Consider the following 25,098-nt stretch of genomic DNA (forward strand, 5'->3'; position numbering starts at 1 on the left):
CTACTACATCATTTTTCAATTATAATTAGAGACATAATTAGTTAGATTATAAGAGCAACTGATGGTGTCATAGTCAAAGTGCTGGCATTTTGGAAGGATGGGTTAAAAAATCTTGCCTTTGACACCCAAGTGACAAGTTACTTAATCTACCTCTCAGTCTCAGTTTTCTCAACTATATAATGCTGGCATTAGATTTAATGATCTTTAAGGCCCCTTACAGTTCTATATCCATAACCATATGCCTTTATTTTTAAAAAAAACTTCCTTTATTCCCCCAAGAGATTTGCATTCAAACTAAGCAAACACTGCTTGAAAAGCATATTTTAAGGTATAAAATGAAGTGCATCACTACATTAATGCTAAATTCTTAATGGATGGATTTCCATAATTCTTCCTCTTTTTAAAGGTTAGACTTTCATTAAATTTTTGATAAAGATATATCACTTTTGTGTAATAGCAAAGAATAATATGTTAAAGTACTTACTTCATCTCTATAAAGTGGACTTGTATAATACATTATGTCCATTGCACTGCTGTTCAACATATCTCTTAGGCCTCGTACTTTGTCAGGAGTAATAGAATCAACAGTGTCTGGAAATAAAGATAAAGCTCAAATCAAACATTTTAAAACTTCTATGTAGAGAAATAAAACATGTATGTAGTTAAAAGAGAACTATATATGTTGAATCCTCTCATTAATCAAACACTATTAGGAAAAAAACCTAACTAGTCAGTTAATTACACTGATTTTTGCCTTGATAGCTGGTAGGCAGGTAGAGTGGAAGAAGGCAACTTATTGCTTTGGGTGTTACTGAGTGGCTCAACTATATTCCCTCACCAAATGCACTTTAAAAATTTTTGCTCTTTTTTCCTTATTTTTACTTCCTATACATTTTACTCTGGGTTTGTAGATATCCATAGGTACTGCTTAGGACTTTCAGTGGTAATCAAAGTTAAACATCCTATGTTGCTTTGTGTAGAGATAATCAGCAGATGTTTTTCTGGACTCTTTCTTTACATCTTCTCCTTTAGGATTCTAATTTTCTCCTATGAAGATAATTAATTATCATCTCTGTACAGTGCAACTGGCTCTCAGACATACCTATCCAGTCTTGGTCTCTACTGAGCTCCAGTCCTATATCACCAACTGTCCATTAGATATTTCAAATTGGATAGTCCACAGGCAATTCAACAGGTCCAAAACAGAACACATTCTTTCCCCCCAAACCCTCCTCTCTTACAAGCATCCCTGTTTCTGTTAACAGAAGATGTCTTCAGCAACATCCTCCTAAGTCACCAAGGTTCATTCTTAAGTCTTGCTCTCTGCCTCCCTGCCAATCCAGTTGCCAAAGTGTGCCAATTCTACCTCTACAATATTTCTTCCATCAATTAATTGATAATACTAATCATTTATATACTCAGCAGTCAAAGAACTTACATTCTATTAAAGGAGACAACATTCACTCACATGGCCACCTCCCTCATTTAAACCCTCATTACCTTGTATTTGCAACTACAACTGCCTTCTATTAGTTCCTTTGGTCCAAGCCTCTACCTTTTCTAATCCATTCTTCAAGGCAAATGCCAAAGTGGATATTCCTAAAGCAAAGGTCTGACCGGGTTACTCCTCTGCTTAAATGCTTCTATGATCAAATAGACTCCTTTACTGGCATTCAAAACCCTTTATAACTTGATTTCAACCTACCCTCCCAGCCTTCTTTCTGTTCCTCATTTTGTGCATTCCATCTCCCATCTTCATGTTGTCTTCAATCAATCAACAAGTATTTGTCAAGTGTCTACTATGTACCAATGGCCGTGCTAGACACTGGAGATAAAAGTTCAAAGACTGAAATAATCTCTACTTGTCAAGGAACTTACATTTTAATGGAGACAAATACATATAAAATACACACACGCATATACAGCAAAACCATAAAGTGAATAAATACAAATATATACACAATAGTTAAATACAAGGTAGTTTGGAAAGTAGGACACAAGCAATTTGAAGGATCAGAAAAGCCTTCATGCAGAAATGGTGCTGTGTTGTAAAGGAAGAAAGGGACTCTGAGGAAGAGTAAGGTAGAAGGACTTTCCTTGATTGCTTCCTCTCCATTTCTCATTGAAAGATTCTGTTGACTATCTCCTTGACATTTTATTTACATCTCGTATGTAAACTGTCAAAACCCTAGTTCATTCCCGTCTTCAGCACCTTTCTCTTGGAGTATTGTGATAATCTCTCAATTGGGTCTCCTTGAATCACCAATTTTTAAGGGACCTCAGAGGATGTTCAGTTCAGGTTCAATCCATACCTGAATGAGGGTCTCTTCTCCAAACAACTGGTCATCTAGCCTTCACCTTAAGACCTCTCTAGAGGGATTTATTTCCTGAACAATTCCTATGCAACTCTGATCTGTTGTTCCTACTTCTAGTTTCTGTGGTAAACAAAAACAAGTATAACCCTTCTTTTAGGTCTTGAAGAGTAGTTTATCATATGTTACATCTACATAATGCATTACACATTTTCTATTTCCCTGCTCTCTTACTCCACCTTTTTGTGCCCTCCCCATGTTGTAATGTACTCTCACCAAAGAAACACTGATTTAACTGTAGACAGGTTGTCACCAGGTTTTGTTCATAATTGCTTGTCTGCCAATTCACTGTTACCTCTATCAGATATTCCCTCTCCCGCTTGTCTCCTTGTATATACATTTGGAAAGAAGTTGCTTACTGTTCTTTATGTAGCCCCGCTGTTGCTGTCTTTAGTTACTGAGTCTATTCTCTCCTCTACTTCTGTTATTTGGAATGTTTGAGAAGCAAATCATCTCTTCAGTTCTGATTTTCCTTCTAAAAATGTACCAAATTCTTCTTTATTATTGAATGTCCATTTTGTCCTATGGTTAAGCTCAGATTTGCAAGACAAGTCATCCTGGGCTGCATCCTGAACTTCATTGCTCTTTGGAATCCATTATTCCATTCCCTTATTTTATTAATGAGTGCAGAATAGTCTCCCATTATTTGAATTTCCTTTCTTTTTTGCTTGAAAGTCTTTCTTGGATGGCTTTCAGAACTTGTTTTTTGAGCTGAATTGTTGAATGTAACCAGCCTTGGGTTTTTCCCTAGAGATGATCTGTGAATTCTTTCAACTGGAATTTCATTTTCTGTGTTCAAAAGTCCCAGGAAGTTCTTTTCTATCATTTCTTTTATTATGGTGTTGAGGTTTTTTTTGGCCAGGCATTTATGAGTTAGGCTGTATTGTAAACTGTTTTTTGAGATCCATGTTTTGCTTGCATGGTTAGACTGTTTTCTTTTGTTGTTTTTTACTTTTGTTGTCTTTCACTTGAGTGTATTTGCTTTCTAAAGCTATTTTCTCTCTTTTGTTTCTTTGGTGAGGCTTGCCATTGCAAAAATTCTGCTCAAATAATCCATATTTTTCTTTAAATTCACTCAGACCGTGTACAGTGGAACCATGTTTCCCTCAAATTCTACAGGGTCCTCTATCTCACCAAGTGTTGGACCATTTTCCTTTATTTTACAGTATTCATAAAAGTCTGAACTCACTTTCCTGTTGATTTATCTGTTTATGTTTGTTAATTTTCTTCTCCCCAAAATCTTTTGTATCTTGAGTCTTTTCTCCCCTTAGTTTCTATAACAATGACTTTTGGACTTTCTCCCCTCTGATGTCCCAAATGACTTTTAGTTGGTCAGAACTAGTCCCATGTCTGTGCTGTGCTTTCTTTCATTCAGGCTAGGTAGAGTCCTTTTGCTACTTGAGTGGTGTCCTGTCCTGGTGACCTCTCATACTCCCTTCTGTTCCTCAGTTCAGAATGTCTTTTTCCTAGCATTGATTGTTCTGAGCTTTTCAGTGCTGGTGCTTCTGGGTTGCAGCTCCTGCATTTTTTTTGTTCCTGAAGGGTTGTGGTCAAGGTCCAAGAAAACTTCTGCAGCTTGGAGGCATTCTCTTCAAAGTCCTGGAAAGTGGGTGGGAAGACTGGAGCATAAGGGTGGGTTTTCATGTAAGCCCAAGTTGTGCAGGGCTGGTGAGTAAGCTCAAGGTCAGTGAGCATCTATCTGTTCATGGATTTGGGGGATTTAAAAAAATCTTTATTTGAATTCTAGGTGTTTGAGACTATGGAAACACCTGGAGTTGCTTTATCTTTGGAATATAATTTCTATTTTGGAGAGGTTTTTGAGGTCATGGGGGTGGGAGAAAATGTCTAGTCTAGATGATAATCTTGTTGCTCACTTGACTCAGAAAATTTGTTATTTATTCTATCCAAGCTCTGCTAATACTTTTATCCTCAGTTTCTACATCTGTGAAATTAGGGAATTAGACAAGATGACCTCTATGGTATCTTTCATTTCTAAGTCCCCCTTCTAAAATCTTTTCCCTTTGAAGTTAAACACTTCTAGTTTCTTAAAGCAATACTTCTTTCTTTCTTCTTCTTTTTTTTTTTTGTAAAACCCTTACCTTCCATCTTGGAGTCAATACTGTCTATTGGCTCCAAGGCAGAAGAGTGGTAAAGGTAGGCAATGGGGGTCAAGTGACTTGTCCAGGGTCACACAGCTGAGAAGTGTCTGAGGCCAGATTTGAACCTAGGACCTCCTGTCTCTAGGCCTGACTCTCATTCCACTGAGCTACCCAGCTGCCCCCAAGCAATACTTATTTCTGATGATCTTGAGGGCTTCTGCATCTTATCAGCTTGTTGTATTTACTAAAATGTTGCTCAGGACTGAATACAATAATCCAGACATGAGATAAACATAATTATAGTGGGCTTATAATCCTTCTCTTCTTCTGGACACTATGTCTCTGTTAAAGCATTAACTTTTTCAGGTGACAAATTATACTGGTAACTTGAACTTATAGTCCTACCCTAAGCAGACTGATAAAGATGAATTCTTTGATGATAAATCTGACCATTTTTCTTTTTAAAATCCTTTTCTTAGAATCAATTTTTTTAAAAAAGCTTTTAAGACAGAAGTCTTAGAATCAATATCAATTCTTTTTTTCCCCTAAAGACACCTTCCATCTTAGAATCAATCCTTTGTATTGGTTCTAAGGCAGAAAGCAATAAGGACTAGGCAATGGGAGTCAAGTGATATGCCCAGGGTCACACAGCTGGGAAGTGTCTGAGGCCAGATTTGAACCTAGGACCTCCCATTTGTAGGTCTGGCTCTCAATTCACTGAGCAAACCAGCTTCCCCTTCACTATCAATTAAAAAACAGAAGAATGGCAAAAACTAGACAATTGGGGTTAAGTGACTTGCCTGGGGTCACACACCTAGGTAGTGTTGAAGGCTAAATTTGAACCTGAGTTTTCCCAACTCCAAGCCTGGTGCTTCGTACACTTTGCTATCTAGTTGCCACTGTTAACCTATCACTTTCTCATTTTATATCTGTTCAGATGATTTATTGAACCTAAATATAGGAATTTAAATTATTAGATTCAAAAACTTGATTTATCAGCATACTTGTTATTCCTCATTAGCAAATGTGATAAGTAGGCTTTTTATACCTTTCTTCAAAGTAAATAATCAATTGACAAGCATTTATTCAGCACTTAATAAATGCAAGGCCACTATGATAAAAATGTTAAATATGAGCAAAGGCATACATATATTCCTAGAGATCTTCAATTTTGATATTGACCCTTAATAACAAACTTTGGATTTAGCCATTGAACTGGTTCCAAATGTATCTAATTCTAATAATGACCCAGTCCTATAGCTCTCTATCTCATCCATCCCTGTCCACAAGGATATTAAAGATTTTTCAAATGCTGAAAGGGTACCTAGGTAAACTATAGATAGCATTCTCCTGATGTCCTAACAATAACTTTGTCCAGAGAGGAAATGGGGTTTGGTTCTTGATTAAATAATACTAATCATCTGTCATCACTACTTTTTTTCTAGATGTTGATTATCAGTCCCTTAATAATATTCTTGAATTTTTCTAGGAATCCAATACAGGCTCACTCAAGTTTGTGGACACAATTCTCTTCCCATTTTTGAAAACTGGAACATTTCCTCTGTTGTAGGCTTAAAGCACTTCTCATTTCTGATCTTTGAAGATCACTAAGAGTGGGTTATTTATGATATTTGCCAGTATTGTGAGATGTAATTTAATGACTTGAACTAATTAAAGTGCTTTTGTTTTAGCTTTATTAAGTCTTGACTCCCTGTTAACGTTTTCATTCTGTTCTTTCTAATCCAAAAATCATTATCCTTGGCAAGGAAAACAGAACCAAAATAAGAGTTAAATACTTCTTCCTTCTATTACCATCTTTCTGACCCAATCTAATTTAATGAACCTAATACTTTCATAATGTAATATAAAAAACAAAAAATAAATACTTGTTTCAATGTCTTTGGAGAATCCTAGTGCCACGGTGGCTAAGCTATACTTTTTTTGCAGGCCTTCCTTCGAGATGTTTTAGAGCAATTCTTTTATTCTGGGTTGGTGTTTTTCTTATCACTAAAATAGCTCCTTCTGTGGGATTATTTTTGTTTGCTTACTCATTCTTCCTTATTTCCCAAAATTAGATTTTGTGATAGGTCTCTGATAATTCTTTGGGAATGCTAGTACCTCCTCCTCTGGCTTTGATTTGTGTTCCACTAGGGTCCTTCTGCTGCTATACATCCAGGTATTTTAATGTCATATTCTTTTTCCCCCCTTTGATTTCCAACATGTAAGTTTTTCTGATTTATTATTTCAACATTATTTTCTTTTTTAAAATTTTAGTTCCAAATTCTTTCCCTTCCTTCTCCCCACCCATTGAGAAGGAAAGCAATATGATATCAATTATACATATGAAATCATATAAAACCTATTTCTATATTTGTCATATTTTTTTTAAGTGGGAGAAAATGATAATTCAATTTGTACTTGACTTCATCAATTCTCTCTAGAGATGGACAGAATTTTTTTTTTTGAGGCCTTTGGAACTGTCTTCAATCACTGTATTAATTAGAATAGACAATACTTGCACAGTTCAATATTATAACACTGCTGTTACTGTGCACAATGAACTCCCTATCTTTGTTATTTCACTTCACATAAGTTTTTATAGGTCTTGTCACATTTTTCTGAAACCATACCTCTCATCATTTCCCAGAAGACAATAGTACTCTTATCACAATCACATGTAACAACAGAATTTGCTCAACAGTTCCTCAATTGATGAGCAGCCCAATGCTTTCCAATTGTATACACAGGATTTTTCTTTGATCTCTTTGGGATACAGACCTCGTGGTGGCATTTCTAGGTTAAAGGGAATGTACAGTTTCTAGAGCCCTTTTGACATAGTTCCAAATTCTACTAATAATTCATTAGTGTACCAAATTTTCTCACATCTCCTCCAGCATGTCACTTCTGATAGGTGTGATAGATGTGGTACCCGAGAATTGTTTTATTTTTCTCTAACTGATACTGATTGAGAGCATTTTTTCATATGGCTATAGAAATGCTTTGATTTCTTCTGGAAACTGCTTGTTTATAATCTTTGACCATTTTTAAACTGAGGAATGGCTCTTATTTTCTTTAAATCTGACAATTCTATCACTCAGTATATATTTCAGTGATGAGGCTTTTATCAGAGAAATTTGCTATAAGATTTTTTGATATCACTTCATTGTCTATGGTACCTTTCTAAATAAAATGTAGTTTTTATTTAAAATGTTGATTAACTTTTAATTATGTCTATTTTTGCTTTGTCTGAAATCATGATTTCTACCCTAAGTTTTCTTAGCTTAGCTGAAACACACTGAGTTTCTGCTCCAGTACTTTAAGTGTGTTTATCTTTCAGTTTCAAGTGTCTCTCTTGTAAACAACATATTGTTAAATTCTAGAAGTTTCTAATCCATTCTGCTATGTGCTTTCAGGTGGTGAACGCCCATTCATTTTGTTATCATTACTAATTGTATATTTTCTTCCATCATATTTTATTCTGCTTTTTATTTTTCCCCTTCTCAAAAGTCTATTTTGCTTAGTGCTTTTGCACTGTCTCTCTTAATCTGCCTTCCCTCTTATCCCCTTTTTTCCTATTTTCCTACTGTGTTACATTTCTGTATTCAACAGATTGCGTGTGTGTATACACATGTATATGTTATCTATATCTATATATTCTCCTCACCCCCTAAATTAACTCCAATAAGAAAAAGATTCAGACATTGCTTATTCCTCCTTTTCCTATTTTCATTTTCCCTTGTCTTGTGTTTAAAAGTCACATTTTCTATTCAGCTCTGGTCTTTTCAACAGGAATGCTTGAAAGAAGTTTCATTAAATATTGACCCACCCAGCCATCCCCCTGCTGTGGGTATTATTCTTGGTCGTTATCCTAGCTTCTTTTGGCTCCTACAACAATGATGGGCAACCTTTTGAGCTTGATGTGTTTAAAAATTCACCAAAAAACCAAGCACAATTCAGATGATATGTCACTTTAAGAAAAAAAACACAACATAATTTCACTATATTTATAGTTTAAATAACAAAAATGCATAATTGTAATATATAACTGTATTTAATAAACCAAAATAGGTAAATTAATATAGGTAGAACTGTCATCTGTAGTGCACAGAGTGTCTACAATACAGCATGTTTCATCCTTGGCATGAGGCCCCATACTTCCCTGTATGTGGCCGCATGTCATAGAAAATGGCTATGCGTGTCATAGGTTTGCCATCACCGTCCTAAAATATATTCCAAGCTCTCTGCTCCTTTACCATGGAAGCTGCTAAATCTTGTGTGATTCTGATTGTAGATCCTCAGTATGTGATTCCCCCACCTACCCCCAGCTTCTTGAATTATTTTCTCTTTGACCTGGGAGCTCTAGAATTTTGCTATAATATTTCTGGTAATGTTCATTTTGGGATCTCTTTCAGAAGTTGATTATCATATTATATTCTTTCCATTTTTATTTTATCCTTTGGATTTCAAGAAATATGATGTGTAGGGGTTTTTCTGATCATGGTTTTTGGATAGCCCAATAATTCTTAAATTCTTTCTCCTTGATCTATTTTCTGGTCAGTTGTCTTTCTGGTGAGAACTCATATTTTCTTTTATTTTTTCATTCTTTTGACTTTGTTTTATTGTTTCTTGATGTGCCAAAATTATTAGCTTTAATTTGTCCAATACTAATTTTTAAGGAATTATTTCCTTCACCTTTTTTTTCCACTTGGCCTAATCTACTTTTAAAAGTTCTTCAGTGAATTTTTATGCTTCTTCCCAAACTGTAATTCTTTCATAATTTGCTTACATAACTTTAATTTCTTTCCTCAATTTTTCCTCTCACTCATTTCTTTAATGTTTCTAGGAATTCTTGTTGGGTCTTGTTGCCTAATTTCCAATGAGCATTTCTGAGGTTTTATTTGCAGCTGTTTTCACATTGTTGTCTTTTACTGAGTTTGTCTTGGTCTTCCCTGCCACCACAGGAGCTTTTTATGGTCAAATTCTTTTTTGTTCACTCATTTTCCCAGCTTCTTTCTTGGCTTTGAACTATACATTAAAGTTTGGCTCTCCTAACCTGGTTAGGGGAGGCACTGTTCCAAGCTTCAGGCTTTTTAATGCTACTGTTTACAACACTAATTCTGGGGTTCTTTTTGGTACTTCCAACGTGATGTGATAAGGGGAGAGGTATGGTCAATGTTCTGGTCTAGCTCCTTTTCCCCTGCACTGGCATAACTTTCTTTTTGCCTTTCTGAACTGAGGCTTCTCTGCTCCTTTCTGGATGTGACCAACATCCAGAAATCTTTTCCATCCTGGAACTGCAACCCAGAACTGTGTATGGGCAGCAGAATTGTCAATCAGTGCCGGCTGTATATAATGACAGCAACAGGTCTCCTGTTATCTCTTTCTGACCAATTGTCCAATCCTGCCCCTCCTCCCCCCTTATCATTTCTTAGCTGAGAGCTCCCAAAGCCCCTGCTGTTGCTACTGCCATTTATTTTCAGTTTTGGACAAGCTTCCACTCTGTCACAAACCTCTTCTGCCAACCTAAGTTTTCATAAGCTAGAAAAACATCTCACTCTGACCTTTTGTTGGCTCTGCCACTCCAAAATTTGATTTGAAGTATTAGTTGTTTCAAGGGGAATGTTAGCTAGGGTGCCTCTTCTAATTCTATATTTTGGTTTGGCACCCCTCCCACCCCCCACATAACCCAAGGCGTCTTAATGCTATGCTTTTAAAAGATCCCTTGCTCATGCCAGAGACCTGAAGACTTTCTGTGCACCCTAAGCATTCTGATCCATGATAAGCTCATGACTCCAAATTTGGATTTATAGTTTTACCTCTGTAGGGGTTATAGTAGATTGCTTGAGGTGCCAGGTAGCTTGCTGAAAGTTCTATAGGTTCAGATCAATACAACTTTAGGATTCTCTGCCCTGAATCTTCTTACTCAGTTACAGTCCTTAGGCTAGATCTAAAGATTGAATCTATGAACCTGTTCCACAGTCAGACCCACATGGTTTGCAGTTTCCTTCTGTTCCTACTCCTTTGGTGTCCAGCCCCAGGCCAGGTTTGAATTGAATCCAGGACTGCTCATTGTCCTAGTACATGCTTCAGTACATGCCAAATTCAAGGCCAGAAAAATATAGTTGCTGGACAACTCATGTTCCTTGCAAGGTACATAAAATCAAGGAGCAACCCCTCTGGATCCACAATGCTCCTTGCTCTAATAACCAGATGCAGGCTTGTTTCTCAGTGCTTATAAGCCAATGGGCTATCTCCCTATGCTCACCTGGGTTAGTAAATAACTTACTGTGGTTTCTCCTTAGGTTTCCTGATCACTATTTGGTCTGGTGCTCATCTTAGATCTCTGTTGGAGTAGCTGCGGGGCATTATCAGGGGTATATTGCTTCTTCCTATTCCACCATCTTTTCCAGAGTCCTCAATCCCTTTAAGTCTCCTTTATTCCCCCCATAGCCAAAATGAAAATAAAATCCTTTTGCACAAATGAAATTATATATTTTAAATCTTCCTTAAACCTTAAAGTAGTATAATAAATGTTTGCTATTTTTGTTTTTAGCATTCTTTGCTAGCTGTGGCTTATTTTGAACTTTAATGTTCTGGACACTACTCAACAGAACTTTGCCATTTTTAAAATATATATATTTTTTGAGATCATAGTTCTTTACTTGGGTTTCTTTAGTCAAATTCTCTTTAATTGTTTCAGAGTCTTCAGAATCCTATCCTTACTGGACTGTCTTCCCTGAATGAATCTGGGCAATAGCTGCTATCTTTACACTTCGGGTACAATTTCTCTCCACTTCTCTAAGCACCATATCACAGGCTGTTTCCCCATTAGAATTAGGTTCTTTGAAGGCAGGGATTGTCTTGTTTGCTTTTATTTGTATTCTTAGTACTTAGCACAAAATCCAGTACATAATAAGTAGTCAGTAAATTTCTTATTTATCTATCTACCTTCCTATCTACTTACCCACCCTTTTTCTCCCCTGTATATAGTTCAAATAATTTTTCCAAGCCATAGGTCAATTCCCCTGTTCAAAAACTTTCTCTGAATTCCCACTGCCTTTAAGAGAAAATGTAAACTCTTTGGCTTGGCATTTAAGGTCTTCTGCTTGGTCCTAATCTTGGCTTGAAGCCTTTTCAAGTTAGAAAGTTTACCATTAGAGTGTGGTAGTTGACCTTTATGCCATTTCATCCTCAATGAAGGCATCCCAACAACACTGCTGAAAACATCATGGGAGCAAGCACACTTCCCTACTTCACTCCATTTTTGATTAGAAAAGCTCAAGAGCATCTTCCACAACCAGAACCCATGCAAAAATCATCATGGAGCTTGCTTATAATACTGACCTCTGAGTTATTTCACAATAAAAGCTGTTCATCTTTCAAGTCTACTGGATTTCATGTTGTCCACAAATGTGTGCACACTCCATGTGCCAAGGGTGAGTGCAATCATCTTTGCAAAAGCTACCTTGGCAGTATACTTTCCAGGGATGTCCACATAGCAAACACACCTTGCTAGAGCTAGTTCAGTATTTGGGAGGCTCCAAAGTTAAGTGTGGGAGAAAAGAGGTATTAGGCTACCTACCAAAAAGATGATCTACAGAGATGTTGTGCTGATCTCATTACTGTATGCCTATGAAACCTGGATAGTATACCAGTGCCATGCAAAGAAAATGAATTATTTTCATTTGAATTATCTCAGAAAGATTTTGAAGATCACCTGGCAAGATATGATACTAAACACTAAGGTCCTTTTTCTTGAGCTGAACTGCCAAGGATTCAGAATCTACCACAGAGAGCACAACTCAGATGGGTTGCCCATGTTGTTCAAATGCCAAATGCATGTTTGTCTAAAAGAATATTTTACAGAGAACTCACACAAGGCAAGCACTCACACAGAGGTCAGAAGTGAGTGATACAAGAACATTCTCAAGATCTCTCTGAAGAACTCTGGTAACAATTGTGAGAAATGGGAGACACTGGCACAAGACAAACCAGTATGGTGTGTCCACATCAAAGAAAGCACTATGCTCTATGAGCAAAGTAGAAATGAAGTAGCTCAAAAAAAAAAAAAAAACCAATAGAAGCACAGATTTAGAGACATCTCCATCTCAAATGTTCACAAGGGTTATTTGTGCCTGACTTGCATAGAGCCTTTCAAGCTGATTGGCCACAGTTAGACAATAGTACCATGACAATATAGTGATCTCATTCTCGTCCTGCTTCAAGTATGGGAGACAATAACAAACCAACCAGTGTTTTCTGCTATTTGTTTACATTCTTCCTTTCCATTCTTACTTCCCTTTTACTCCATGTTCTTGACAACCAGGTTCATCAGCTATTCTCCAAATTAGACATTCTGTCATTCTTGTCATAGAATACTTGTGTAAGCCCTCCCCAAAGCCAGGAATTAAGAATTCATTTCTGCTTTTCAGAATTCTTATCCTTATCTTCTTTTAAGACTCAGCTCAGGGACTACTTTCTCTCTATAAAGCCTTCTCTGATCTACATGTTGTTAGTGATTTCTCCCTTCTCAAATTATTTTCTGTTTTAAATTTTTATATATATTCTACGTACCCAGTAAAGTGTCAAATCATTGAGGGTTCTATTTTGGTCTTTTTAGCCTCTGCACTTGACACAGTGCCTTGTGCAGAGCAGCACTTAATAAATGAACTGAAATTATTAAACAAAACATAGTAGACAAGATAGTACATTATAGTTTATCTATCCAGCTCTGAACAGGATCACTGAAGAAATAAGTTAAATCCTTAAAAATAAAGGAACCCTATTGACAATAAAGTTACAGAAATAATGCTGCTATGTGATCATATACTACTTTGACTCTTCCCCCTCTTTCTCATAGGCACTTGAGGAATAAAAGAGATGAAATCTAAATAAATAGTTACTGTGCAGGACCTTCATAAGAGTAAATAAACACAATGAAAATCTTTGATATTTTGTGTTGATTTCGCTAAGAATGAGAATAAGAATCATAGATCTAAGTCAAAGATAATTTACTATAACCTACCACAGAGAAAGGACACTGAGTAAAGTAAAACAAAGAGCTTTAAAAAAAATTATAAATACTAACTTCAATGTGTGATGCTATTTTAATGAATCTAAAATTTCAATGATCAATGAATAAATCAGTTAAACAAGCATTAAGTGACTACAATGTGCCAGAATTGTAAGCTCTGGGGATATAAACAAAGGGAAAATCATGGTTTCTGCCCTAAAGAAGCCTACATTCTAATGAAAGAGACCACAAGCAAACAACTACATACATCTAATATAGAGACAGTTTAAATATGAAGTAATCTCAGAAAGAAGGTAGTAGGTATTGGGGGAGAGTACTTTGCAGAAGGTGTGATTTTAGCTGAGTCTTGAAGGAAATTGGGAGACATAGATAAGGAGGAAAAGCATTTCATGTTATAAAAGACAGATAAGTGAAAAGGCATGAAATCAGGAAATAAGCATGTCTTATGAAGAAGAGCAGGGTAGCCAGTCTCCTCCAGGTAGAGTACATGACAAGTAAAATATGTGGAATGGAGTAAAGTATAGGAAGAGTGAAAAGATAGCAAGGAGTTAGATTGTGCAGGACTTTAAAAGATAAGTAGAAGAGTTTATATATGATCCTGAAAAGAAGAGAAAACCACTAGAATTAACCATGTATGTGCATGAAGGGTAAGATGGCGTAGGGTGATGGGAGGGAGGTAATTTAGTCAGACTTGTGCTTTAAGAACATGTTGGCAGCTGAATGGAAGATGGACTGACGTGAGGAGAGACTTTAAGAGCAGGCGACCTCACACAAGGCTACTGTAATGGTCTACATATGAGGCAATATAGGTTTATATTAGCTGTGTGTGTGGAAAGAAAAGGGATGTATATAGGTGATTTTGTAAGGGTAGAAATGACAAGACTTGGTGATAAAATGGACATGAAGGGGGAGGGTAATTTGAGTAAAGGGTTGATGGTGATAAAATTGTGAGCCTGGGTGTGCTAGCATCCACAGGTGCTTTCCACATGGGCCAGGGCCAAACTCCCTTACCTTTATTGTTTCTAAAATCCTTATCTTCTGATTTATTATCAATTCTAGACAGCTGGGATTAAGTGACTGTCCCAGGGCCACAAAGCTAGGGAGTTTCTGAAGTCAGACTGAATCTAAATCCTCCTGACTCCAGGCCTGGTGCTCAATCCATTATGCTACCTAGCTGCCCCCTCCTTAGCTCTTGAATGTGGTTTTAGTTTTCTCTAAAAGGTGACAAAGCTATCCTTGAGACTCGATTGGCTCCTGTTTCACTTGAAACTGCTTTCTGAAGGGCATAAGAAGTCCCACCTTTGTGGAGCTTGGCCTTTCAGACTCAGTGGTTGCCTGAGACCACATGAATTACCATAACTTGCCATGATGACTTGTTGATCAGAAGTGTTTCCATAAGGAGGCAGCGGAAGATAAGTGCCATTATATCTTTGCTGCATATTCTTACTATGTAAGACTCAAGTAAGCCTTTTTATTTTGTTCAGTGACTTTTAAGTGCCAAAATCAAATCCGAACTAACAATTTCCGAATCATTCTCAACTTTTATCCAAACCAGTTACAAAGTTTTATCAATTCTATATTCACAACTTTTTTTTTCTCTATTCATATAACAGTATGCAATCCAATGATAGGCCCTAATAATCTCTTACTTGAACTGCTGCAATAGCGTCTTAATTGTGGCCACCCTTTTCCCAGTTTCTTCTGTTTCCAATCTATTGTCCACAGAGTAGACAACTGGCTGTCTCTCAATTATATCTCTTTCAATCCTTTAAATAATAGTGTTCAATGTCTAGCATAAAATACAAAATCCTTTGCCTAGCATTTACACTGTCTCCAGCCTACCTTTCCAAATTTATTTTAATTTACTCCTCTCACACATTCTAGTTAGTCAAACTAGTTGCTGTTCTGAAAGTTCAGCATTTCAATACACACCACTAAGCCTTTGAATAGGCTTTAATAGTAATAGATTTTGAGATTTAAGGGAACTTGGAGGCCAGAGTCCAACTCTTCATTTTACAAATGAGAAAACAGAACTAAGGAGGTTAAGTGACTTGCCCAAGGTTACAAAGGTAGTAAGCATTAGAGGTAGAATATGATCTTCTGCAAGAGCCAGTGCTCTTTCCAGTGTACCATGGCTACTAGCAGTAGGATTCTTATGAGAAGCTTGTAGACTTCCAGACTGAGAGAGTGATGTGACTCCAAATGTGTTTTTTTTAGGAGGAAATGAAAAGGCTTATAATACTGGTATATGTAATACCTGTAATAGCTACTAATACTGAATATAATATTTTTTGTTTTTATATTTTCATTTACCTAAAAACCTTTATTTTCTTTTACTGAATATAATATTTTTTGTTTTTATATTTTCATTTACCTAAAAACCTTTTATTTTCTGTCTTAGTTAACAATTCTAAGAAAGAAGGGAAAGGGGATCATGTGACTTGCCCAAGGTTACATAAGTAGGAAGTTATATGAGGTCAAATTTGAACCCAGGTCCTCCTAACTTCAGTGCTGTCTCTGTAAGTGGTATAGTATGATATCACTTAGCTGGCCCTGATTATAGTGTTTTTGAAATTGAATCCACTGTATTTGGTAGAGAAACAGATATCACCATGGTTCCTGGGACTGAAGATTTGAGAAGAAGGTACATTGCTAAGTAATGACAGAATTTACACCATCTCATCTAGAACCATACTCAGAAAAATGTATAATTATGATAAATCATTTCCAGAATCACTGTCTGACTCCAATCACATTTGGCCTCATAAATATAAACTACCACTATCAATTTATTTGTCTGTGAGTAAATTTGTATGGCCACATTTCTCTCCTCTCTCTAGCAAGGGCCCACCCAAGTGATAAGGCAATCTAAAGAAATATTTCTCCCCCAAATCCTTAAAATTAAGAAGTAGGGCTTAACTTTCATATCTAGGAGCTTCATATCTAGGATCACCATCTCTTTTTATATTTATTAACCAAAACTTCCTTCATTTTTGCCTTTTCATTAAAGCTCAATTCAAATTCCATCCCTTTCCCGATTTCTATTTAAAAAAAAAAACAAACAAAAAAAAGGAAACAAATACTCTTGGTTTAATACTGTCCAGCTCCTAACTGAATGCAATGTAATTCAAGCATTTCTTAAGTACAATAAGGTGAAACTTGCAATACTAGGTGTTAGAGATTCAAAAGATGAACTAAAACAGACTTTTGTAAAACAATTTGGAATCATGCCTCCCAAAGACACTAAATTGTTCTTATTCTTTGACTCTGCTATCTCACTACTAGTCTTATATCTCAAAGAAATTAAATGAGGAGAAGAATCTATATGTACAGCTTGGAACTAGAAATTAAGGTACAACCACTTACTGGAGAATAGCTAAACAAATTATAGTATATGAACATAATAGAAAATTATATATCACAATAACGAAAGTGTCAGGAGGAAATGGAAAGAATTCATACCCTGCCTACTTAAATCCCACCTATCCTTCAACACTCATTCAAATGGGCTTTCTTCCATGAAATTTATCTTGCTCCCCCTCCCATCCATTTTAGTCTTTTTTCTTCATGAATTTATATTTATTCTGTGAAATAAATCAGTGAACTGAACAAAACTGGGAGAATGTAATGATATCATTTTAAAGAAAGCAAGAACTGAGATCAATGACTGATCACTTCTTAGCCAGAGGGTCTATAGCTGAGCTATACATATTTGTTACGAGTTTTATTTTTTATTTTTATTGTTCAATGGGGGGATGGAAAGATAATGAAGATATGTAAATAAGTAAAATGCAAAAGAAGACCCATTTATAATTATAATCTGTCACATAAGTTAAACTATGTCCACAAATAACTACCATATATTTTGAACATGATTGATGCAAAATAAAGGGGAAAGATACTTTTACAGATTCAAGGAAGGAGATATCATTCATTTTGAGGTAGGGGAATCAGGGAGTAGGTGCAACTAAATTGTTCTTGAAGGCAACAAACTGAATGTACCTCCATCAAGAGCAAGTTTTGATCTCCACTCAACAGGCAGAAATTCAACATGTGTTGCATGATTAGAAAAGTGCTTTTCTTCTATTTTTCTTGCAGCATCTCTCATCCTATTAAGAAAAAGCAACTCATTAGGTAAGTTATATATCATAAAAATAGAACAATAAAAACACTATGAATTTATATTCTCTTCATAATGTAAATAAGCTGTTAAATTTTTGTTACTTTAGTTGCTCATTATTACTCAGCACCAATACACACTAATTTTTTAAATCCATGATTGCTCCATGAGAGTTTAGTTTTTCTTGTATATCTTCCTTCTTAGTTACTTTAAAAGGAGATATTCAATTAGATTTTATTGATTATTCAGTCTCCAAAAGTTTGCCACCTTAAAGAAGATAAGCACGTGTTCAAATAAATTAGTAATTCTCTTATTTAAGATTGAAAACATAGCAAATATTTCAAAGGTTTCATTCTTAACATGAAGTACATAATGAAAGAAGACAAGCACCAGTACTCAAGATAGGATACCTGAAGAAAATAATCTTGGAATTGACTCAGTATTAAACTTTACAAATATTAAATAATTTCTTAAGCTATTCATGAAAATTATACGTACATATTTTATTGTGATATAGCAACATGCTAACCACACACACATACACAATATACATCTACCACAACAACCCTTGAATTTAGAGGTAGTATAATTATTACTTTCATTTGCCTTTTTTTGGAAGTACAACTGGGATTCCATTTCAGGGACTAAAATCAGAAGTACTGTGTCACACCTCTTTTTCCCTGACTAATTTAATCTTGCAAACTATAAAGCAACTATTATAATTTCTGACACAGCCATAAAAGATAAACACACACACACTAAAAGTACATCTGACTCATAACATTTTATAAAATAATTAAAATTTTTATTTTAAAAACTTTTGGGTCTCCATAATTGGATACACTAAACCGATTTCAACTGGTAGACGGCTGAGAAAACAAAAATGACATTCCATATCTATGATATATCATATTCATATAAAAATATATTTATCTCCTAGTGAAAAAAAATAAAAATTTGAATGTTATTTTGTGGCTAAAACTCAGCCTATACTACAGATGTTAACAGCTTAAACTGCCATGGTTAAAATCAATATCGGTGTATATTGCTCATATTATATGTCTTTATTTTGGAAAAGGAAAGAATCTGAGAAATGAATAAATTTAAGAGGTAATTTAGTTCAAATTCATTTTACTGATAAAGAAATCAAGGCCCAGACATGTTAAAAAGACTTGCTCATGCTTTATCACTTCAGTCAAAGTTTTCCTTCCTTAATCCAAGATTCCTTCATTTCAAATTATTTTTATGGTTATTTATCACTAAATGGGACTGAAAAAACATTCCTGAAAAGGTAGAAATAATTGAACTGAATTCTAAGAGTTCCACAAGGAGCAAGGGAAACCAAAAGAAGCACTTTATTACCAGCAGACTGGTAAGTTAGATAAGCATTTTGCATTTCTATACAATATCCATTTTCTTAAGACATTTTAAAAGTATATAAGTTTATGAGAAAAGGAAAACAAGTAAATGCATTCAAGTATTTCTAGGAATCAGATTTCTCCAGATCCCCTAACCAAGGTCATTTCCTCTAGAACATAGGTTCTTAGTCCTTTGGAAAAATATTATGGACCAGAATGTTTTAAAATTCATAAATTGAAGGAAATGTACATTTTTAGGTACAAGTTTGTGAAAAAAGAGATGAATTGTTTTCCTAACCAAGTTCACAGACACCTTGAAACTGACCTAACCATGGATCAGAGGGGAAGCTAGATGGCTAAGTGGATAGAAAGCCAAGCCTGGAGTTGGGAGGACCTGGGTTTAAATTTGACCTCAGACACTTCCTAGCTATGTGACCCTCTGTGCAGGTCACAACCCCAAACTGCCTAGCCTTTAATGCCCTTCTATTTTCAAACCTATATTTATTATTGACTTTAAGGCAGAAGGTATGGATTTCATAAAAATAAAAAAACTGATCTAAAAGATAGTTACAAAGTTTCCCCTGTATGGCAATACCATGAAATGTAACCCTAGAAAGACGCCAAAAATGCTTAACATGATTTGAATGTTACTGTTTGAGAACTGTTAACAAAGCACAAATCTCAAATATGCATATCCTATTTATTATTGACAGGATAACAAATTAAAAAAGCTTAATATCCTTCCTAAACTAATTCTATCTAATGTATAGAGGGTAAAGGTTTCACATGATTGTGAGGGTTAAACACCAAAAACAATGCAAATACAAGAAATGTATTTTAATGAAAATAATTTATCAGTCCTTGTAGAACTGAGTTGCCAGTCTTCATATACTGGGGCCTTCTTTCAATCAATAAATTTACTAACCTTTGCTGATTTTTAAAGATGCATTGTTGTTTTGACAAAATTCACCCAAAGACTGGAGAAGTTTAGAGCCATTAAAGTCAGTTTCATCTCATGAATCCGCAGAGCTCTTCTTTCTTTTCAGAAGCAATGGGGTATTATCAGGGTAAATTGGAACCTTCACATCATGGAATATTGAGTTTCCAGGGGACCAAGCCATGGAGAGGATTCTATTCCTGTTTGGAAGGTTTTTTGCAGATTACTAAAAGCACCTTTGGCCAAAATGATGATGGGCAAAGAGGATTTGCTAATAGCTAGTTTTAATTCATATTTACAGAGCTATATTAGAAAGAAACTGCTAATGAATGATCAAATCAAATCCTTCCACAATATTTTTAAGTTCCTCAACAAACACTGACCAGTATTTGATTTTAGAATAACTAAGATGGTCAGAAGCATCCATCTTTATGTATGAAATATTACTTTAATGATATTTCATATCAAGAATGTTATAAAGCAAAATTTTTTTGTGTCAACAGTGTAGGCTAGTTATTATGACCACCTTCACATATTCTAAATTCAATATATATTTTTTCCTTCACAACCTTTTAAAGCTATTTTAGTTTCTTATGTCTTAAAGATTTTTTAGCTATAGTTTACCTTCCAGCATCATATTCTTAATTTATTTGGGTTATAAAAGTCATGCTAAGGATAATCTTTATGTCACAATGGTCTTTGGAGAAAAGTACATCAGGAAATGAGGATCACCAAATCATAATTATTGAGAGTGGGCAGAGGTGAGGAAGATATTAAAAAATATACTAATTTAATCAAAACACATTGGCAAATTTCTACTATTGTATTTGGTTAACTTATAATTATCATGCTTTAGTAACAAATAAGAGTTTTACATTGTAGAAATGGAACCCAGAGAAAAAATATTACAACTTGGGTTAGGAATATTTTAATTAACATTGGCAAGATTGCCAATTGGACCTAGATTAGCAACAATTATATTTTTCTCCCTCAAAGGGTTAAAATGTGCATAAAACAATTAAGATTTGTGTTGTCTTACATTTAAACATCTAAATTGTATTTTTATTCCATATCTACACAAAGCACTTGACATTTCCAGAATACTTCTTCTGAATGACTGGTCCCAACTTTGAAATCCAGAAAAAAATGTATGAGTGTTCATGAGATTGTATATCTCATTTCTTTAACATACACCCCAAACAGGAACATCTTAAGTTGTCCTGGCCCTTAAAATCCACCAAAGGCTTCTCTATATAAATCTCAAGATTATTTGTGGTTGGTTACAGTGATAACTAAGGAATAAAATTAGTTAGTCCAGCAATGATTACGGAAGTTGCATTTAAGGTGATAGTAGTCATGATAAAATGACACTTTTGCCTTTCTCCTGTTTCCAGGCATTTCCTTTTCCCTGTCTTTTTTGCCATTTCTTCTTCCCAGTGAAGCAATATGTTAGAGCAGAGCTTATACATTTTTTTCATAAAAAGAGGTAATATTTATGAAGTGCTTTAAATAATGTCTGGCAATAGTGGGTACTCTATAAATATTTTTATAATTATATTTACCCTTTCTTATTAACAATTTGAGCTCCTTATATATAATATACTATGTACAACTTGATAATCATGCATATTATAAGACTTAAACAAAATAGAAATTAAAGAGATTTAAAAATTTAAATAATTTTCATTTTACTTTTTAATAGTACAAGTATTTTAGCTCAAATTCTGCAAGTGTACATTAGCCTACTGCACTGGAATAATCAATTAGGAAGGCAGGCAAACTTTGATAAAATATCTAGAACTTCCTAGGCATTGTGATAAAAGACAAAAATAAAAGAATTCTTTCCCTACAATAATTTACACTGTATCACCTTGAATAAGAACATTCCTTTCCAAATGTCACTATACATGGGAATTCTTTTTGTATCCTAGAGTCAGAAGTTGCGTACTATGGTAGTAAGAACATTGAAAAGAGTCAAAGGATATGGACCATATCTCAGTTTTACTATTTACTACTACCTATCAGATTGCGTAATAATCTATCATTTCTAAGCTTCAAGTCTTCTCTTAAAAAAAAAATGTTTTAATGGTGTCTTCTGGCTTTATCTCCCAATTATTTCTACCTTTCAGATTGAAATTTCCCGACGATAAAGAAAAAATATTTTTTTAAAAAAGGGTGAATGCATTTGACAAAGAATAGAATTTTCTGTCCTTGTAGTTCTTATGGCTATTATTGATTTTTCAATCACCCAGGTCAACTTCCTTTTAGTGATCTTGCCATTTATATTGTGGTAATCACTGGGTATATTATTCTTTTATTTCTGTTTATTTCACATTCTCAACTGTTACAAGTCCTCTCATGTTTGATACCTCATAATTATCAATTACATATTCCATAACAATTATTTCTCAACTGATGGGTACTTTTCCCCACTTACAAGATCTTTGTTAACAAAAAGAGTGCACATAATTGTTATATGCCATATTGGTTTTTCTTGGATTTTCTTAGGAGGACAGGTGTAGTAATGGGGTTGCTGAGTCAAAGGTTACTGACAGTTAAGTAAACTTTCTTGCATAATTCCAAAATGAAATTCAAAGTGGTTAGATCACCTTACAGCAGCAACTGCTTCCCACAATCCTACCAACACCAATTGTTATAGTTTGTCAACTTTGCCAATTTAAATGTTTTTAAGGTGAATCACCTTAGAGTTATTTTAACTTATGCTTTTTCTTACTATTACTTATTTTGGAGTATGTTTTACTATGATCATTTATAATCCAAAATTTTACTTTTCAAAAATGCTCATTTCCTAAGTAGGGAAAGCCTCTAGGCATATGTATTTTTTTTTTTAAACCCTTGTACTTCGGTGTATTGTCTCATAGGTGGAAGATTGGTAAGGGTGGGCAATGGGGGTCAAGTGACTTGCCCAGGGTCACACAGCTGGGAAGTGGCTGAGGCCGGGTTTGAACCTAGGACCTCCTGTCTCTAGCCCTGACTCTCACTCCACTGAGCTACCCAGCTGCCCCCAAGGCATATGTATTTTTACCAGTTTCCAAAGTATTTTAGTATCAGTGTCTTCTGGGTGATTTTTCATACAAATTTTTTTCTCATATATTTATCATTTTCCATCCTGTCAATGATATTTTGTGCAAAATGTTTTAAATTTTACATAAAAATATCAATTTTATTTTTCACAAGTCTTTTCTCTCATTTCAAGGTTGAGAAGTTTTCCCCTAGCTATAACTAAAAGGTACCAGGTCTGAATCAGTTCTTTTCTGGCTTTTAAATGGTAAGATATTTTTATATGAGGTTATCTATCCATTTAGCACTTATTATAGTATTTGGTTTAAAGTTTCTCTTTCAATGTAGCTTATGTCAAATGACTTTCTACTTTTCACAGAAGTTCTTTTCCAAAAGGGAGTCACTTCTCTCTATAATTTATGCTCTTTTAGTTTATCAAACATTAAGCTGCTTTCTTCCTTTTCATTAATATTGTATGGAAATGCTACAGATTTTTGTGGATTCACTTCAAAGAGTTGGCCTCAGAATCAGAAAGACCTAGGTCCATTTTCTATTATTGTCAAAGACCCATGTTTGAACATTTCCTGTAAGATAATAAACTGTTAAGTAGATCATATGATCTTAATTGACAGAAGCCATTTATTTCTTCACAGAGAGTTCTCTGCAGAAATCAACATAACCCTGCTTCCTAATTTCTCAATTATTCTGAAGGATATCACAATCCTTCTAGTTATTCAAGACTAGATGCAACCTCTGGGTCATTCTTGACTCCTCACTCTTTCTTATTCAATAAGCTGCCATGTCTTGCCATTTCTACCTTCACACAACATTTCTCATATCCACCTCTCTTCTCTCCAGTCATTAGTTAAGGCGCTGAAAATTTTGTCCGGATTACTGAAATACTAATTGGTCTCCCTATCTCAAGAATCTCTTTTCTCCAATCCATCTTCCATAACTGCTCAAGTGATTGTATAATAGGCATTCAACAAGCACTGTCATTCTGTATTGAGAAGAGTACCTGGGTTACAAAGAAAGCAAACCCTCTCCCCCAAAAAAACAAAAACCCACTGACCTCAAAGAGTTTACATGCAAGCATGTGTATAGAAGATACAAGGTAAAAAGATATTAATGTTGATATCAGGGAGTAGTCACCATTAATTAAGGGGATCAGAGATGGGATTTCATTTAAGTCTTGAAGGAAGTCAGAAAATGGAGGTAAAGAGGAGGAAAACAGTCAATAAAAATTCATTCAGAAGATGGACTATATCTTATGCACTGAACAGCAAAGAGGCAAGTGTCACTAGATTATAAAGTACATGAAAAATAAAGCGCTAGAAGACTAGAAAAGCAGGCAGGGGGCCAAGTTATAAAGGATTTTTAAAGCAATAATATTCATTAGATGTTACTTAATAGTTTTCATTTTCTGATTGTCACTCCTTAGTTTACAAATCACAATCATATTTGTTTCAGAGATGGGAGTTCAGTAAGGCTAACTTTCCCCGCATTTTAGCAAATAGAGGGCAGAGTTAAGAGGGTGGCTTAGTAGCAGCAAAAGCAGAAATTGCTCAGATAATCCTTCCAAACTATTTTAGCAAACAATTTATACAATATCAGAACTGTTCTTTGAATATTTTAATTTAATTCAACAGGGTTCTCAGGGTTTTTACTCCCTAGGAAATTCTTTTATGGTTTTTAACTTTTATAACTTGTTTTAAAAATTAATAAAATTTTAAAATCTACATATTTAAATAAACATAAAGAATAAAAATGATTATGAAACTATAACCTCCTGCTACTCAGTTTCTTTATGTAAATATTTTAGATATATACATTTTATTAAAGCAAAATAACAATAAAATTATTTGGCTTCTTTGTTCCTTTCTCTTAAGTGCATTTTTGGGAGTTTATTATTTATACTACAATTTCGGACATATAGTATATAGATGTATATATCAGTACAGTCTTACATTTTTCCATTCCTTATTCTGTATAACATGACTATTCTTCATTTTTTTATAATGCATCAATTTTCCATTATGTTTGCATACAGTAATTTGTATGGACCAATCACTGACACTTAAAAAAGTTAATGAAATTCTTTGTGCTACCCTCTGTTTTGGAGCCTCAATGAATTACCCTTATAACTACAGAGAAAAA

At 34.8% G+C, this 25,098-nt stretch overlaps 1 protein-coding gene across 1 annotated transcript in view; it reads right to left on the minus strand.

Moving 5' to 3' along the window:
* Positions 1-17,613, minus strand: part of DDHD1 (DDHD domain containing 1) — a 71,367-nt gene extending 53,754 nt beyond the window's left edge. The window contains 2 exon segments of the mRNA XM_044664752.1: positions 485-591; positions 17,508-17,613. Of these exon segments, the coding sequence (XP_044520687.1) occupies positions 485-591; positions 17,508-17,613 (213 nt within the window).
* Between the last annotated feature and the right edge of the window lie 7,485 nt (positions 17,614-25,098).

Source organism: Gracilinanus agilis, chromosome 2 (assembly GCF_016433145.1).
Source record: "Gracilinanus agilis isolate LMUSP501 chromosome 2, AgileGrace, whole genome shotgun sequence".
Classification (NCBI taxonomy): Eukaryota; Metazoa; Chordata; class Mammalia; order Didelphimorphia; family Didelphidae; genus Gracilinanus; species Gracilinanus agilis.